General features: G+C 40.9%; 1 protein-coding gene across 1 annotated transcript in view; it reads right to left on the reverse strand.

Annotated features, from left to right (window-relative positions):
- CNTNAP5 (contactin associated protein family member 5) overlaps window positions 1-18,058 on the reverse strand; it is an 868,401-nt gene that overhangs the window by 139,486 nt on the left and 710,857 nt on the right. The window contains exon 17 of the mRNA XM_007964645.3: window positions 12,541-12,759. Within this exon, the coding sequence (XP_007962836.3) occupies window positions 12,541-12,759 (219 nt within the window). The remainder of the gene's footprint in view (window positions 1-12,540; window positions 12,760-18,058) is intronic.

Genomic DNA, 18,058 nt, shown 5'->3' on the forward strand with positions numbered 1-18,058 from the left:
ATACTTTTATTTTTACTTGTTTGCTTCTTGTATACAGTTCACTCTGATTTTAGAAAAACAAAATCATGTAGCATTATACTTAGAGAAGCTTAAGGGTTTTTTCTTTTTCTTTTTTTTTTTTTTTTCCTCAGCCTTGATCTGTGAACTCTTTGAGGACCAGAGCAATGCCTCTGGTTCTAAAAACAATATTAAAACATACTAGTCATACTAGTTGTAGGTCAGAAACTTTATACTAAACTCATTAAATTGTCAATGGGAAAGAAGGTATTCTTCATATCATTCATATTGCCTAAGAAAACTTAACATCAGAGATTGCTTTGGCTAGAGTCGGGAATTAAACAGATTTTATGTGCAAAACCTGGAGTCACACTGGACCTGGTGATCTTCAAAGCCTGCAGGTAGCTCCGTGCCCTAAAATTCTAAGATGAATATTAGACAATTTGGGTCAATACCACAACTAAGTGATTCTTCCACTTTCTTCCTCTTGTCTCTTACATGTTTTCTTTCACCAAATAATATACCAGCATGCATTTATTCTCTCGGCTTCCCTATCAGTCTTTTTGACAACTTAGACCATTAGTTGGCTGCCCTAGAGAGAAGCAATTTTGTATGATACTCTTCAGTTGGCCCTTGGTATCAAGTGGGTTCATTATGATGATGCTTCCTTGGACTGACTATGAATCAACTCTTAAAAATTTCACTACCATCATTCTAAGCCTGTCTTTGAAAACCTCCATGTGTCAGTCGGACAAATGCTCATTGCTTCCAGAGAAGCATCTCAATTCCTTGTGCCCTCCTTGAGCACAAACGCAGAGCCTCTATTTCTCTCATGTGTGTCTGCTCTGTCCTGCACATGCTCCAGCAAAACTCATTTTTCAGAGAAGCCCCTGGAAAAACACAGACTGCATCAGATCAGGCTCTTATTTCACAAAAAATTAGTACAGTGCCACCCTTCCATCCTCCCTTCTTCCCTCCCACCCTTTCTTCCTGCCTTAATTTTTTTTCTGCCCTTGAACATGAAGCAGTGTGTTTTCTACTGAAGTTCAGCTGCATTTACCACCTAGATTTCAAAAAGTGGCAGACTTTTTGACTAAAGTGGCAAAGGTTTAACATACACATGATGAATAAAAACAAGTACACTAACCATCAGTTGTCTTCTTTTTTTAAGCCCTGGTTCTCCAGTTGGCAGAATCTTGGTACCAGGAGGAAATCCTACTGGAGACTTTAATTTAAAAATGTGATTTCTTTAAGGATAAAGCATGTGTCTGGTTGAGTTTTGCCAGATAGAGAGATTTCTTGCTCAGGAATCACTAAACACACACTATTTAATAATACTGGCAGTATTAACTGGATGTCCAAAATGTAAAATAATAATAATAGTGAACAGAACTAAGAATTTATTTAATATCAAAACCTTCTACACGCTTCATTGATTTAATCCTCACTACAAATTGTGACACCTCCAATCAAATGCCAAACTCCCTCAAGAAACTGGAAAAGAGCTTAGTGATAACTTGAATTTGGTTAACAGATTAAAATAATTTCCTTATTTGTTTGGTATAAATAAATGTTGTGAAAGACTTGTGAATAATAATTCATCAATGCATGTCAAAAGCCATTACAGCATTGTTATTATGGGCTTCATTGCACTTTTTAAAGAAAATAGCTGAAAATGGAGCTCGGAGGAAGATTACAAGCAGAAATATTAATATTTAATTGATCTTTTGAAATAGTTGTTACAGACTGGGGGAGGGAAGTGTCTGACAAAAGAGAATGATACATAAGTCATGGTAATTCTATATGGGGAACTACTTATAAAACCATTAAAACTTATGATGATGAAAAAACTCAACTTCAGTGATCGAGGCTGTTTTTAGCACCATGTTTTATTTTTTCTCGTGTTCAAGAACAAATGCAAAAGTGCACAGGAATATGTGACTTGATAATTTTTCACAAACTGAACACACCAAAGTAACTAGCAACCAGATCAAAAGACCGAATTTTACCAGCATGCCAGAAGCTTCCTTCCAGTCACCAACTACTCCCTTCCAAGAATACCGCTAACCTGTTTCTGAAATCAGAGGTTGAATATGATTTAAATGGGAATGATATTGCATGTACTATTTTGACCCTGGCTTCTTTTGCCTAGCGTTGCATTGATGCCATTTGTCCATATTAATAAAGGAAGCTATACAGTATTCTGATTTGAGAAACATTTCATAAATCATCTTTCTTTCTACTGTCAATGGGCACAGTACAGGTTTTGGTATTATGAATAGTGCTGCCATGAGTAATCTTCTGTATTTATTTTGGTTCATATTTCTGTTGGTGTATACCTAGGAGTAGAACTGTTGGTCATAGGGTATGCATATGTTTGACTTTAGTAGATAATGTAAAAGAGTTCTCTTAACTGTTTCAATTTATACTCCCACCAACAATAAATTAAATTTTACTTGTTTGCATTCTCAGAATGATGCTTTTTTTAAAAAAAGTTATTTGGTCAACATGCTAAATGCCAGTGATTATTTTACAAACTACAGACAAAAAAAAAAAAAAAATGAGAGCAACTGGACTAAAATTCTCCCAGCCCTGGGATACTTATTGGAAATCTGATTTACACTTTCCATTTCTACCTATGGCTTGTGGTTGGTCAGAAGTCTCCCCTATACTGTGTTCAAACTAGATCTTTCCTACTGTTGAAGGTCCATATGACCTTCTAGTACAGACAAAGGTGTCAATTTCACAATACATAATGATGGGGACAAGTTAGAATAACAACAATAACGAGGATAAAATACTGAAATATCTAGAGGCTTTTAGTCTTTTGTGAACACAAAGCAAGCAGGACACATTATCATCCATGTTTTCCTGCTGAGCATGCAGCCACCATCAGAGGTTACCTGGCCTTCAGGAATAAACGGAAGGAAGCAAAGTGGCTTTGCAGAAGATAAAAGAGGAGAAAAAATGAGGGTGAATAAACGAAAGGATAAAAAATGATGGAACCAGAGGCAATGCATAACACAATATGCTTTGACTGAAAGGGGAAAACTGTAGGCTTCAGAAATTCTGAGAGAGTGGAGATACTATAAAAAAGAAATGGACCTCATCTACATATGCACACATATACATATATATGACCGCTCCACTGCCCTCCATTACTGCTTTTGGAGCACTCTCCTCTGGGCAAGGACTATTTCTTATTAGTGGGTGTGTGGGTGAGAATCTCGTGAGCCTGAATCTGCCCTTCAGGGCATCAACCTCATCCTGACAGTGACCCCCACCATGTTTTTGATGAATTAATTTATCTGTGAAAGGATGGGAGATAAAAGGTAGAAAAGGAAGGATCCTTGAGGATAAGAGTTTGTGGGAAAATGGCAGAGAATGAGAAGCCAAAGTGCACCCAACTCTGTCATTGATATAAGCATCATCTCTATTTTAAGACAAACCTGAGCTCAAAGTAGGGCCCCGGTGCAGTGTAGATGGTGGCAGGGAATGCAGTGTCCATGTTGAGTACCCCAAATAGACAGCAGTGTCCGGAAGGATGATCTGTCTTAGCCCCTGAGGCATTTGGGCTCCAGGTGTCCTCCCAGATACCTGAATAAGTGAGCGATTGACTTAGCAAGGTAAGAGACCTGCTTCCTACACAGTGAGTGGGCACACAAGTCTCAGGCTGCCTTCCAAGGGCCAATTGCCTCAGACACTGTACTCACTGCAAATTAATCTTATTTCCCCAATATAAGAAAGAGAGAGGCAGGAAATAAATAGTTACACAACGTAAGGGAAATAGAGTCTGGGGGTTGTCTCTGCATGGAGTTGGGAGCTACATCCAGGTTTCCCTGCTCATACCGCCTTGAATACATACCACACACCACAGCATGAAGGACTTACCACTAGAAAATCCAACGCACCTCTTCCCTGAGCCTGTACCTCCCAAAGAGCGAATGGATCTTATTTATCTCCATTGCCCAGCCCAAGGCTGATTGAGCATGCACTCAGAAAATATTTGCTTAGTAAATTACGGAAGGAAAAGAATGTGAGTGGGGAAAAAAAGGATAAAGGACAAAGAAAAGCAAGTAGAAGTGCAGAATCAGACCCCTGCCCCTTACTCCCCATCCCACAAAATGCTCCAAACTCCACCGAAGCACCCATGGGCTTTTAAAGACTCTTTTGGGTAAAATAGTAGGAAAGGAGGAGGTTGATCCCTGGGAGAATGAAGAATAAATTCTGATTAAAGAAAACGATTTCAATTCAAAACAATCATATAGTCGGGCTTTTTGCTGCACTTTATTCTCAGTCCAGACCAAGAGAAGGTCAGTGGCTGAGGCAAAATCCTGACTGCCCAGAAGGCATTGCAAATGTGTCAGCTTTCAGTTTATTTCTGGTATCCTCGAATCACAAGTAAAGGTCCAATTTCTGGTCTGGGCATGTCCTCTCACTACCAGATCAGACACAATTTTCTGATTTGGAGAAACAACCCAAAAAAGACTGTCTTATTGAACAGATCAGGGGGGAAGTAATAGCAGTGAGAATGCAATTTAGCAATAACAATTCAGAAGCAGGTGTATGTGAACCATATAGTAATTTGAAAATGTGGTTTTGAAATCGCTTTATCTTTCAAGTTGATGGCTAAGAAAATGGCAAGAAACTGTCCCCTTTATAAGGACTGGCCTTCAGCTTTCGAGGCACTCACACTCCAACTACAACAGTGTGTGGGGACATTTCTGTTGATTTGTGAGAAGAGGTAAAATTCAGCCTAGGGATCCTTCCCCCTGGAGCCATTACACCAATTGAGGGTGTCATTTAAATGTCAAAACCCCTCAGTTTCCAAAAGGAGTGTCTCATTATTCCACTGGGGTGAGGGCACAAATCATTTCCCATTTGAAACAGTCTTTTGCTTGCCATTCTTATTTAAGAACCGTTAAAAGAAAATCCCAAGTGGAACAGGGACATCTATTGCTGCATTCAGTGTTTGAAACTGATTTGCAAGGTATTGATTATTATTAAGCCCAGTGGGCAGATGGAATAACTGAGGCTCAGAGAAAGTAAGTGGCTTGCCTAATACCATAAAGCCACTAGTGAAATGGACCGAGCTGGGAGGTCTGCCTTCATTCACTTTCATTAATTCATTAGATTTTTTTTTTTTTTTTTTTTTTGAGACGGAGTCTCGCTCTGTCGCCCAGGCTGGAGTGCAGTGGCCAGATCTCAGCTCACTGCAAGCTCCGCCTCCCAGGTTTATGTCATTCTCCTGCCTCAGCCTCCTAAGTAGCTGGGACTACAGGCGCCCGCCACCACGCCCGGCTAGTTTTTTTTGTATTTTTTAGTAGAGACGGGTTTTCACCGTGTGAGCCAGGACGGTCTCGATCTCTTGACCTCGTGATCTCCCCGTCTCAGCCTCCCAAAGTGCTGGGATTACAGGCTTGAGCCACCGCGCCCGGCCAATTCATTAGATTTTTATTGAACACTAAATATATTAGAAAACCTTTACTGGTCCCAGAGATATGAAGATCAATTAGACATTATGTCTTCCCACAAAGAAACTCCTAGGTCAGTATAATTCAGTAAATTCCGGTCAGTAGAATCAGGCATATTGTGTGCTCACAGAGATGGGGGTTGTACCAGGATAGACTCCCTTGAGAGGAGGTAGTTCATCTGACTCATCAGAGTCTGCATTATCAATGGAGCCTGTCAGGTAGATCAGGGTGGGGGCAGGCCCATTTTAGTTTGAGTACCAGGACCTTCGAAGGGTAATGAAGCAAAGCCATGCAAACTTGGTCTTAATAACCTATTAGCATTCAACAGTGTTTTGGAAAAAGAAAGTAGGAGGGGAAGAGGCATTATTTTATAGCTAATTCTCAAGAGAAATGAAAAATAAATTTCACTTAAGAAAATTAATTTGATTTAAAAGAAGCGTGTGTGTGTGAGCATGCATACATGTGTGTAAATTGCATGAAAAATGTATCTGATTCTGTCTCAGGTTAGGTTCACCAGAAAGCAAGTTCTGTGATGGAGTTAAGGGTACAGGATACTTTTAGGGGAAACCTTGGAAACCAAACTTATGGTTGGACAGAAGAAAAAGAAAGTATGAATGGGCAGAGAAGTGAGCTATGGTGACAGCCCAACATCAGCCCAGCACAGTCCCACCGGGAGTCCTGGGACCAGAACAAATAACCAGAGATGTTCCTTCCTGGGCCCAGTGGTTGTGCCTTTGCACTCTGGCTCAGTCACTGGATGTGAATCCCCCTGGAAAGGACATGACCTTGGTCAAGGCTTTCTCTGCAGCTGAGGCAGCTTCTGAAGGTGCAGACAGATGAAAACTGTCCACCAACAGCACTCCCAGCCGCAGGGCAAGTCCTTCTTTGAAGGGAGACCTGGACAGCAGATTACGAGGTCTACCACAAGTCGCTAAGCCCCTCTACACACGGAAGATGAGCCTGCGACCTGATCCTTTTTACCTTGAGACATGGATGATAACACTGGAAGCCGAATTGGAGCATGGCACTTCTTACCGCCTCTTCTATAAAATCACCTTCCCTACTAAAGCAGCTTTGAATCCATGTCTGTTTCTTCCAGGTTCAGAAGAAACTCTTTTTTTTTTTTCTTTTTAAGTTGTCTCTATTTGTCACAATCTTTTTAAGAAGAATGTGACTTGGACACTACATTTCCATTCAGAATCCTCTCTCTGAATTATTTTTGAATGGCTTTACAACACACCTAGGTAGGCTTATCATTCCCCTCCTCTGAACTATACTTTTCTTTGGAAAACAAGCCCCTTTTGGAGAGTTTCTTCCATTAAGTTGCTTCTTGGTTTATGAAACTGGGTTCCTGTCTTCTGGCTTCACTGTGGAAGATCCCCAGACACATGCTAACAGGATTGACAGGATGATCAAACTCAGTGTGGGCATTGATGAAGCTGATGATGCCAGCGCTGCTGAAACTGAAGCAAGGCCATCCTCAAAGGTGATGGAGACACATTGTGCATGGAAGAGGCAGACGAAGCTTTGGCTGAGGCACCACTTGTGCACGTGTTCAGAAGAAACTTGATAACAAAACGAGAAGAATATAAGTCTGCCAGTAGGACTTACTGGAGGTTTTTGACATATCTTCCCATCCACTGCTTTGCCCAAGGGCTTTCCCAGCTCCTCCTCTGAGTCATCTGCTTTGTCTCCGCAGACTCTCTCGGAGAAATGGAAACCAGCTCACTAAGCTCCAGGCAGTGTTGCAGCCTCAGCCACCTCTCTGGTTTGCTCTTTTCCAACTGGGAGTTTCCCTTGTGGCTACTCAGCATGTGGCAGTCACATTAGCTCCAGGGCAGCCTGAATTCTCTCCTGCAATCGCCCCTCAGATTGGGTCCTTGAACGTCCAGGGAGAACTGTTTGATTGTCCAGAAAGATCTGCCTTAAGTTTCTTTTGACAATTAGAATATGCCAGTTTCACATAAATGATGCTCTTCTAATGATTTCTTTCTCTACTGAGTTATAAATGTTGACAAGTGGAGGTGCCAAGAGAATCAAATTACTGCTTCTAACTTTGAGTTTTTGTGAGGTCTGAAGCTCGAGACCCTCTCTTTCTGGGCTGCATGAGAAGACGACACCATGCTGCAGGAGATATACCTAATGTAAATGATGAGTTAATGGGTGCAGGTGCAGCACACCAGCGTGGCACATGTATACATATGTAACAAACCTGAGCGTTGTGCACATGTACCCTAGAACTTAAAGTAAAAAATAAAATAAAGTAAAAAATAAAATGAAATTAAAAAAAAGACAGTATGAGTCCTGACACACACACACACACACACACACACTCCTCTCCATTCTGCGTCAATTGTCCATTGTCAATCCAACAGAGACCACAGGATGACAAAATGAGCTCAATTAAGGCAGAAGAAGCTGTGGATAAGTGTTTTAAACATGTGTCTGAAATAGCAGGGAGCAATCTGGGCAGCCGGGGTGAGCAGACTGCTCCAGCCCAGTAGTTGGAGACCAGCCTGGGCAACAAGGTGAAACCCTGTCTCTGTTAAAAATACAAAAATTAGCCAGATGTGGCAGCGTGAACCTGTAACCCCAGCTACCCGGGAGGCTGAGGAGAAGCAGGGGTTTCAGTGAGCTGAGAGCTGGAGATAGTGCCACTGCACTCCAGCCTGGGCGACAGAGAGACCCTGTTTCAAAAAAATATATATATAGTAGTGGGTAGAAAACACTAAAATGGGTGTTGGGAATTGTTAAATGTTTCCAATTCTCAACATCTTCAAGAAGAGACAAAATTTTGCGGAAAGGGTGATTTAATTGTTCACTTTTCCTGAATATAAAAACAGAACCAATGTTTTTTCAAACATTTTCAAGCTACAAGAACCTGATTTTGTGGAGCACTGGTGTTAGGGACAAACCCAGATGTTCTTCACCTTTTATTTATTTTTTATCCACTACACAAGCATTTTTGAGTGGCTACTGGGTGCTCTTCTAGTGTTTCTTATGCAGCTACTGAGGCAGTCCCAGGACCTGCCTCCTAGCCTCGCTCAGAGGTCTCTTACCATCTTCTTAAACCAACCAGAACAATTTCCCTTATGTAATTGTTAAGGGGACATCAAAAGTCGTATCTTAATTTTTCCTAAAAAAATTTAAGTATACATAATGTATTACTTGACTTTGAAAAAAATACACTTTTATGGGGAATAGGTAGACGTAATCAGAGATTTATATAATGTTAAAAAGACAATTGTTTCTTCACTTTTTGTCTCACCATTGACATCATGATAATTATTATTCTCCATGCACAATAGCTTTATGTAAAAATATGCTAACAGTTACTTTTCGAATTATTTCTCAATGTGAAGAGCATATAGATCTCTTCCTAGACTGTGAGACATATGACATCATGTCTAATGGAAACCACTACAGGCGTGCTTCAGGACGGCTATCTTCATGAGGCACTCGCAAGCGTAACATATAAGTCACTATTCCAAGAGGAGACTGGGGCCAGTTCTGTATGTGTTGCATTATGCCACAAATCAAGAGTTTCGGAAGTGCCAGAGCACAAAATTAACATGTGCACACCAAGACTGCCTGGCTTCACCCTTGACCCCACTGAGTTTGACACGCTTGGCCTGAAAATAGGAATAATAATTCCCTACCAGCCTGGAAGCAAGAACAGCAATTTTGGGGGATCTCTCCAAATGTTATGATTTATCAAGTCAGTGTAGTAGTTTCCCTAGGGGATTGTAAGTTTGGAGTAGCTTCAGTTTATTTTGACACAAAGAGAGCAGTTGGGCCAAGAAACAAAAAAATAAGCCCATGGGAAAAATAAAAAGTAGAAGGAAATAGAGTCATAAAATGAGACTCACAGGCCCCCATCTTCACACAATTTCCACTCTGTAATTGCAGCATATTTCGAAAGATCTTGTGTTAGGTTTGGAGGGAATGAGACATTTTCTTTGTTGTTACATACACATGGGCACGTTGTTCCTAATTTATCCATGCAGAGAGCAGATCTTCACGCCTTAGAAGATCAGTTACAGTCTCTTCATTTTCATTCAGCAGATAAAGACAATAGTACACTCATGCTAGTTATTTTTCTACCCAGGGCCTATGGCTTTGGGCATCTGACCAGGAATGCATACTCAGATCTCTCCACTGGATCTTGGATTTTTCTTGCCTCATCCTCATATTGATAGACGCATTAGTGGGGAATAACAAAGCAGAAGGGATGGTACTATGGACCGTTCCAAAGGTGAGAATGCCACACGCTTGCAGTTTACATTTCAGAAGCTGCATGTTATGAAGAGTCTCCTGCTCTGTTAAAGAAATGTGACTGGTGAAATGGCATGGTTGCAAATGTCCCTAACCATCAGGGTGATATAACAGCCTGAAGTTAAAATATTGATTCTGGAAATCCAGTATGCATTGACTCATGTATCAGCACTTCAACCTGTCACATTCCAATGACAGGGGCAGTGCTGAGAGGAACATCCTATTCTAAAAACGCAGCCTGTTTCTGGTACTCAGGAAACACTCATGAGCACGGCAGCTGTGCCAGTGATTACAATGCTGAAGGATGCTCCATGTTGATTGAAAGATCCTTCAGTGGCCAAAGATATCTAGACAGACATATCCAAATTAATATTTAAATAATGCTACACTCAATCTATTCCAGTAAAGAAGCACATGCCAACGATATCTTTTCCTGCCTAGCAAATATAAATATCCAGGGCCTTTCAATTTCTGAATAATAAAGAATGCAATTGTTCATTTTGGTGACTATAACTAAGCAGACCTCATTTATTTATCTATATATTTGTTGAACAATCGAATTGTGCAAGATGGAAATGTTGAGACTGCAGCTTTGTTGGCTACCTGACATTTCTAAATGGGTATATCACTGAACTCTAAATAGGAAAATTCAAACTGAAAGACCATTAAAGTGACCTCCAACAGCATTTTTTCTTCTTCAAGTACATTAAGACAAATTCAATAAAGCAGAGTAACATCTGAGATGGGATTTATTGGAGAGAAACATAGCAGAAGCAGGTGCTCTTGCCACAGCTGACCTTGGCTCCAGCTCCAGCAAGATATGTCCTCCAGACCCATCGACATGCTCTTACAGCTCATTGCATTTGTGATCAATTTAACCAAAACGTCTGCAGATAGAAATCTGCCATGAAATACAGCTGTCGCCTTTCCTTTTTGACTTGCACAAACTTTATCACATACCCAGTCCATATGATAATTTCGTAGCTACATAAAATTTGCATGAAAGGGTAAAAAAATTATTCCATCTTTATATATACCTTTCAGCCAGAAAGACTGATAAATACTGCCTGAAGATAAATTAAACTTTGGCATGGAATATAATTTATGAAAATTGTGAAACACTTGACTTGATTCCACCAAAAAATGTATTAGATTTTGATGATGAGCAACCTTCCTCAGAAGTCACCCATCAAAATGTGATGTTTAAAATTAAAACAGAAATATAAATTTTAAAAATATTTTAATAGTGAATCATATCACGTATATGGGTTATTAATTAAGCAAATGACTTGAAATCACAAAACTGTTTTAATCATTTATATCTTAGCTTCTGCTGGATCTGGGGAACATGACAGATGAAGAAAGAAATATGGTTCTTGTTGAGAAGAGAGAATATTACATCCTCACATTCTATTACTTATTTTCTTTTAGCTGGTGTTATTTTAGTGACTGCTTTCCTCAGAGTTAAAAGTTGCACAAACCTCAATTTAAAGGAAGCAAATAAGAAACTTCCATTGAGTGCTGATGGCATTTCATCACTAGCAATAAAGCTATGTAGTGTGGGAGTTGGCAAAAAACTAAATAAACAAAAAAGGAAACAAAGTTAAATCTGGGTAGACTGACAAATTCTGTTACTTATTTACATCACTGTTCTAAACATCTGAACTCCAAGTTTTATATAAAAACACACTCTTGGTTTTGGTAGTATTGACAATATTTCTTAACTTTCAGAGCTTGATTTTGTATTTTAAAGCTTTACAAGCTCTCCTCAACCTACGCTAATTTTTTTTAACTACAGCTGTAAGGATGACCTTATATTAGTTTCTCTCTCTTATTTTTCTCTCTCTGTCTCTCTCTCTCTCTCTCTCTCTCTCTCTCTCTCTCTCTCTCTCACACACACACACACACACACACACACACACCTGTATGTTTAGCAAAATGTTAGAATTATGACAAGGGAAACAAAATGTCAACTTAAATGTAGTTAAGGCGCAAGCACTGAAGACAGACTTCCAAAATCCCATGCTGTCTTCTCTGTGAAACACACACATGCACACACACACCAGAGGATTATGAACTCCTTGAAAAGCAGTGGTAGTGCTCAATTCACCTTTCATTCCCAGTAACAAGATACCTGACCAGTTGTAGATACTCAGTGACTATTAGCGGAATGAAAGAAGTGAGGAATGACTAAAGAAGGAGGCCCGGATGTTTCCAGGCCCACACAAGCGGCAGCTGCCAGTTCAGATGAACAACCTGCGGCAGGTTGATCTCCAGTGCTATGAGTTCAGGTGGTATCGAAGAGGCCCCTGATTTAGAAAGGGATCATTCCTCTCCCAACCACGTTATTGATAACAAAAACACCTTTGAAATAGCTCAACTGTCTCATTGCATGGATATCAATAATTATCAGGAGTGGGGTAGCACTTGGAAGGGCGGCCCATTACTTAGAGTCTACACCCACTAAGGTGTAAAGAGGTGACATGTCCTGTCCCTTAGAGTAGATTTATATTGCAATGATGGGTCCCTGCACATCTGAAGACAATATTACCAAAAGAAAATGTACAGAATCTGGACAACCTCAGTATTTGCTAAAGGTTAGCATCATCTTAACTTGATGTAGCTATGAAGTCAGAAAAAAAAGAATATATAGAATGAAATTCACGATTAGAAATGATTTATGACATTTTGATTATATCCCAGATTTAACATAAAAGAGAAATTTTTCTTGGGCGTGGTCACACAGTGATATTGTAAGGGTTTAGCACAAAGGGAGCCTTAAGATGTCCCCTACCTACAAACAACTGGCTGTTCAGCTGCAGTCGAAAATGGCCCTCCTCTGACGTCTCCCGGGTGCTCCTTGGAAGGTTGTCCACCTGAAGGGAGGTCTCCTTGAGGTTCCTCTCAGCCCGGACATAATGCCATTGGTTGTCATTCAGAAGAGAAGGAGACTGGACCACAAGCTCTACAGGACCGTTCCCAACATCGATGGCAAAGGTGATCTCTGAAGGAGCTGAAACCAGAGAGGAAAATGGGAAGAAGGATAGAGGGAGTTGTTAGCACATTCAAGGCACAGGCTTGAGTGGGAGAAACGATTGTAAGTCAATATCAATGTAGAGAAGACTTCTTTTGAAATCTCTGTAGCATAGAAATCACCGTTAATAGTAACAGCTACCAAATTAAATGTGTATACATGTTCCAAGCTGTTTTCATTCCTGCTACTTGTGTAAATTCAGGAAACAGGATAGGCACCTGGACCATTCATGCTGATCTGATAAACCTGCATGAATGCCGAGGCCCTGGATTTTCTGGATCTGTTGTGGTTTCAGCTGTGTCCTCCAGGATATCTGCAGACATGAGGTTAGCTAGGCAGCTCCACTCCCACAGGGAGGAGACTTATGCCCTAGGAAGTCCAGTGCTTCCTCCTTATTTTATTAATGCACATTATATAAGCATTTGCGCTATTTCCATAATGAAAAAAGCTCAGAAAGTTGTATTGCCTTGTCCAAGGAGACACTGCTGCAGGTGGCAGTGCCTGCCATCAAACCCAAGTCTCCTGTTGTCACACGGGACTCCTTCCATTATTCTTTCTGCCCCTCTATAACAATCTTTGTATAATGGAAGCCAGATGGCACCCAGTCAGAAGTAAGCATACTGATGACGGTGAAATGACAATGGTGATGGCAGCAGTTATGGTGGTGGGTAGTGCTGGCAGTGGTGGTGGTATTGATGGTGGTGGTGGACATAACGTTAATGATGATGGCGGTGGTGGTGGCGATGGGGGTGGTGGTGATGGAGGTGATGATGGTGATGGTGGCGGCAGTGGTGGGATAATGGTTGTGGTGATAGTGGTGGTGGTGATGGAGGTGATGGAGATAGTGATAGTGGCAGTGCTGGTGGTGGTAATGGTGATGGTAGTGATGGTGGTGGTAGTGATGGTGTCATCATTGGTGGTGGTGGTGATAATGGTCATGATGGTAGTGGTGATGGTAGCGATGGAGGTAATGGTGACGGTGATGGTAATAGTGATACTGGCAGTGCTGGTGGTGGTAATGGTGATGGTAGTGATGATTCTGGCAGTGGTGGTGATGACAGTGATGGTGGTAGTGGTGGTGGTGGCGATGGTGGTGGTAATCGTGATGGTGGTAATGGTGGTGGTGACGGTGGTGATAAAGGTGATGATGATGGTGTCAATAATGGTGGTGGTGATGATAGTGACAATGGTGGATAACCATTAAGAGAGACAACTGGAAGGGATAGCACAGTGGGAACAATGAACTCTATGCCAGGCACTACGCTAAGCATTGACCATGGATTATCTCATTTTAATACACAAAACCACCCTATGAGAAATGTAGCATTATTCTCATTTTATGAGTGAGAAAACTAAAGTGCACAGAAATATAAATAATTTGTTGGAAGTGTCCTAGGTGGTAAGTAGAATCTGACTCCAAAGGCAGGGTTCTTCACGATTTTGCTCTTTTGAGTATATTGTCTTGTGTTTTCCATTATCACATAAGAATGTTCTAAATTTAAAGGAAATGGAGAAGTTAATTGTAATTTACAAATGAGGATGAGGAGAGGACTGGAACTTTCATATGCCAGGCTTTCCTTTTTTTCTAGGCACCTTCACAATTGTTCTCTCTCCTCTACTCCCTAAAATAGGAAATGGGTATTTATTTGACAAAGTCATCAACTGCCAGATTTGAATTATCAGAAATGCCAAAAGACAGACTCCACCCCAGAGCACTTTCTTCCCAGCCTTTAAACCTTAACCAAAAGCAGCTGCATCAAAGTCCCCATTACACAGAATTTTGAGTATCTGAGAGCTCGAATTCTTTTGCTTTCTGGTGAGCCCTGGCCTAAAGGAGAGTAAGGTGGAAGCAGTAAGAATGGGATTTGAGAGCTTAGACTCTGGAGCTACTGTGACCTAAGGCAAGTTTTCAATGTCACCATGCCTCAATTTTCTTGTCTGCAAAATGGGAATACGAACAGTATTTAAATCATCAGATTATTTAGACATGAATCCTGATAAAGTTAACAGTGCCTGGCACATACTGCATGTTCAACAAGTGATAGCTATTGTTATTATTACTGTGACCTGTGATTTTTCAACCTAGGCAAATTGGCTTCAGGTTACAAATTCATGCCTTAAAGGAAACAGAATTGAAGGCAACAGATTGAGTGACGAGCAGTTAGACTAAGTAAGAGTGAAGGTGGCCCCTTGAGTCTTTCCCTGTTTCTTATTCAGATCACCAGAGCCACCTGGCAGCCCTGCGTATCTCAAAATTTAAAAACACTTAACTGAGAGATGACTGGACCCCACAATTACATTTTTCTATAAAACACAGAATAAGATTGGTGAGAATTTGGGTGAGGAATGTTAAAGATTTTACTAAAAGCTTTCCTGCAAGGCTAGTCTTGTGGATAATAAATTCCACTGAGACAACACATGTTTGTGGAGGGCTTGCTGCTTCGCTGTGACTAGCCTTGCCCCCTGACCACCACCTCCATAATCGGTTTCCCATCTGTGCTTACCTCTTCTCCAAACTGCAGCCCCCTGCTGTATAATAATCTGTTTACTGTCTCCCCCGAGTCTGCAACTCTAGAAGAACACCTCATTTATCGTATACCCAGCACCTAGCACTGTGCCTTGTATACAGGAAGTTCTCATTTTATTCCTTGAAACATCATTACATTGCACATACTAAATGCAATTCTGCAATTTTCTTTATACTTTTACAGTTTTATACCAAGGTATTAGGGTCCTTGCAGAGTCTTTAAAATTATTATTATTATTATTATTATTGTTATTATTTTCTTTTTTTTTTTTTGAGATGGAGTCTAGCTCTGTTGCCCAGGCTGGAGTGCAGTGGCGCGATCTCGGTTCACTGCAAGCTCCACCTCCCAAGTTCACGCCATTCTCCTGCCTCAGCCTCCCAAGTAGCTGAGACTACAGGCGCCCACCACAATGCCTGGCTAACTTTTTTTATTTTTAGTAGAGACAGGGTTTCATCACGTTAGCCAGGATGGTCTCGATCTCCTGACCTTGTGATCCGCCTGCCTCGGCCTCCCAAAGTGCTGGAATTACAGGCGTGAGCCACCACATTCAGCCTAAAATTATTATTATTTAACTTTATTAAAGCAACTATTAAAGACATACTATGTTTAAGCCATTCCTCCTAGAATCAGTAAAATTCAATAAAAACAGTTAATATTTACTGAGCACTTACTGTGAGCCAAGTACCTTGCTATTCATTTTTCATTAATCAACTCACTAGGCCTTGCTACAACTTCATGAGACAGGAATCTTTTACAGATGAGGGAAGTGAGGTACAGGTAGCTAAGGAAGCTGACCCAGTGCGGGTGGTGCAGAGTCTGGATGTGAATCCAGGTGGTGTTTCCCAGGGCTCAATTTTTAAATCATTATTCCTATGATAAAACCTCCACACCTGGAAACCTGTGCAGTTGCCCTGGGTAGTCAAAGCTAGAATGGATGATAAAGATGCCTGAAAACAAGGTAAGAGAATGAATGATCCATCCCACTTTGGCCAGTGCCTTTATAACAGGGCCCTTAAGTCAAATTCAAGTTGGCTCTCCCTTGCTGAAGAGGTGGACATAGCCCACTGGCCCTGAATAGGAAGGGAGAAGACCCATGAGAGCATCAGCTCTATCGTGAACTTACCCTCTAAGCTCAACCTCCCCCGGCCTTCTGACAAACGCCTTCTCTCACCAGCTACTTCTTTTTTTTTTTTTTTTTTTTTTTTAAATTTATTTATTATTATTAAACTTCAAGTTGTAGGGTACATGTGCACAACGTGCAGGTTTGCTACATATGTATACTTGTGCCATGTTGGTGTGCTGCACCCATCAACTCGTCATTTACATCAGGTATAACTCCCAATGCAATCCCTCCCCCCTCCCCCCTCCCCATGATAGGCCCCGGTGTGTGATGTTCCCCTTCCCGAGTCCAAGTGATCTCATTGTTCAGTTCCCACCTACGAGTGAGAACATGCGGTGTTTGGTTTTCTGTTCTTGTGATAGTTTGCTAAGAATGATGGTTTCCAGCTGCATCCATGTCCCTACAAAGGACACAAACTCATCCTTTTTTATGGCTGCATAGTATTCCATTGTATATATGTGCCACATTTTCTTAATCCAGTCTGTCACTGATGGACATTTGGGTTGATTCCAAGTCTTTGCTATTGTGAATAGTGCTGCAATAAACATACGTGTGCATGTGTCCTTATAGCAGCATAATTTATAATCCTTTGGGTATATACCCAGTAATGGGATGGCTGGGTCATATGGTACATCTAGTTCTAGATCCTTGAGGAATCGCCATACTGTTTTCCATAATGGTTGAACTAGTTTACAATCCCACCAACAGTGTAAAAGTGTTCCTATTTCTCCACATCCTCTCCAGCACCTGTTGTTTCCTGACTTTTTAATGATCGCCATTGTAACTCGTGTGAGATGGTATCTCATTGTGGTTTTGATTTGCATTTCTCTGATGGCCAGTGATGATGAGCATTTTTTCATGTGTCTGTTGGCTGTATGAATGTCTTCTTTTGAGAAATGTCTGTTCATATCCTTTGCTTTGACAAACCTGAGAGAAACAAGAAATGGGGAAAGGATTCCCTATTTAATAAATGGTGCTGGGAAAACTGGCTAGCCATAAGTAGAAAGCTGAAACTGGATCCTTTCCTTACTCCTTATACGAAAATTAATTCAAGATGGATTAGAGACTTAAATGTTAGACCTAATACCATAAAAATCCTAGAGGAAAACCTAGGTAGTACCATTCAGGACATAGGCATGGGCAAAGACTTCATGTCTAAAACACCAAAAGCAACGGCAACAAAAGTCAAAATTGACAAATGGGATCTCATCAAACTAAAGAGCTTCTGCACAGCAAAAGAAACTACCATCAGAGTGAGCAGGCAACCTACAGAATGGGAGAAAATTTTTGCAATCTACTCATCTGACAAAGGGCTAATATCCAGAACCTACAAAGAACTCAAACAAATTTACAAGAAAAAAACAAACAACCCCACCAGCTACTTCTTTATGGTTCAAGGCAAAGCTAAGGAGTCTCCTCAGTCTTTCAGGGCATTTTTATCAAGCCAGGCCCTGTGCTAGGCACTGAGAATTCTGAGACAAATCAAACAAGATGAGTTCGCGATTTACTTTTGAGAAGACTGATAAAAAAAGAGAGGGCATGTTTAGGGCTGTTACAGAGTTTCTACCAAGTGCTCCTAGGAGATGGGAGGAAGCTGCTAAGAAGACACCTGCATGTTCTTCCAGGAGTG

Source organism: Chlorocebus sabaeus, chromosome 10 (assembly GCF_047675955.1).
Source record: "Chlorocebus sabaeus isolate Y175 chromosome 10, mChlSab1.0.hap1, whole genome shotgun sequence".
In the NCBI taxonomy this organism is placed as follows: Eukaryota; Metazoa; Chordata; class Mammalia; order Primates; family Cercopithecidae; genus Chlorocebus; species Chlorocebus sabaeus.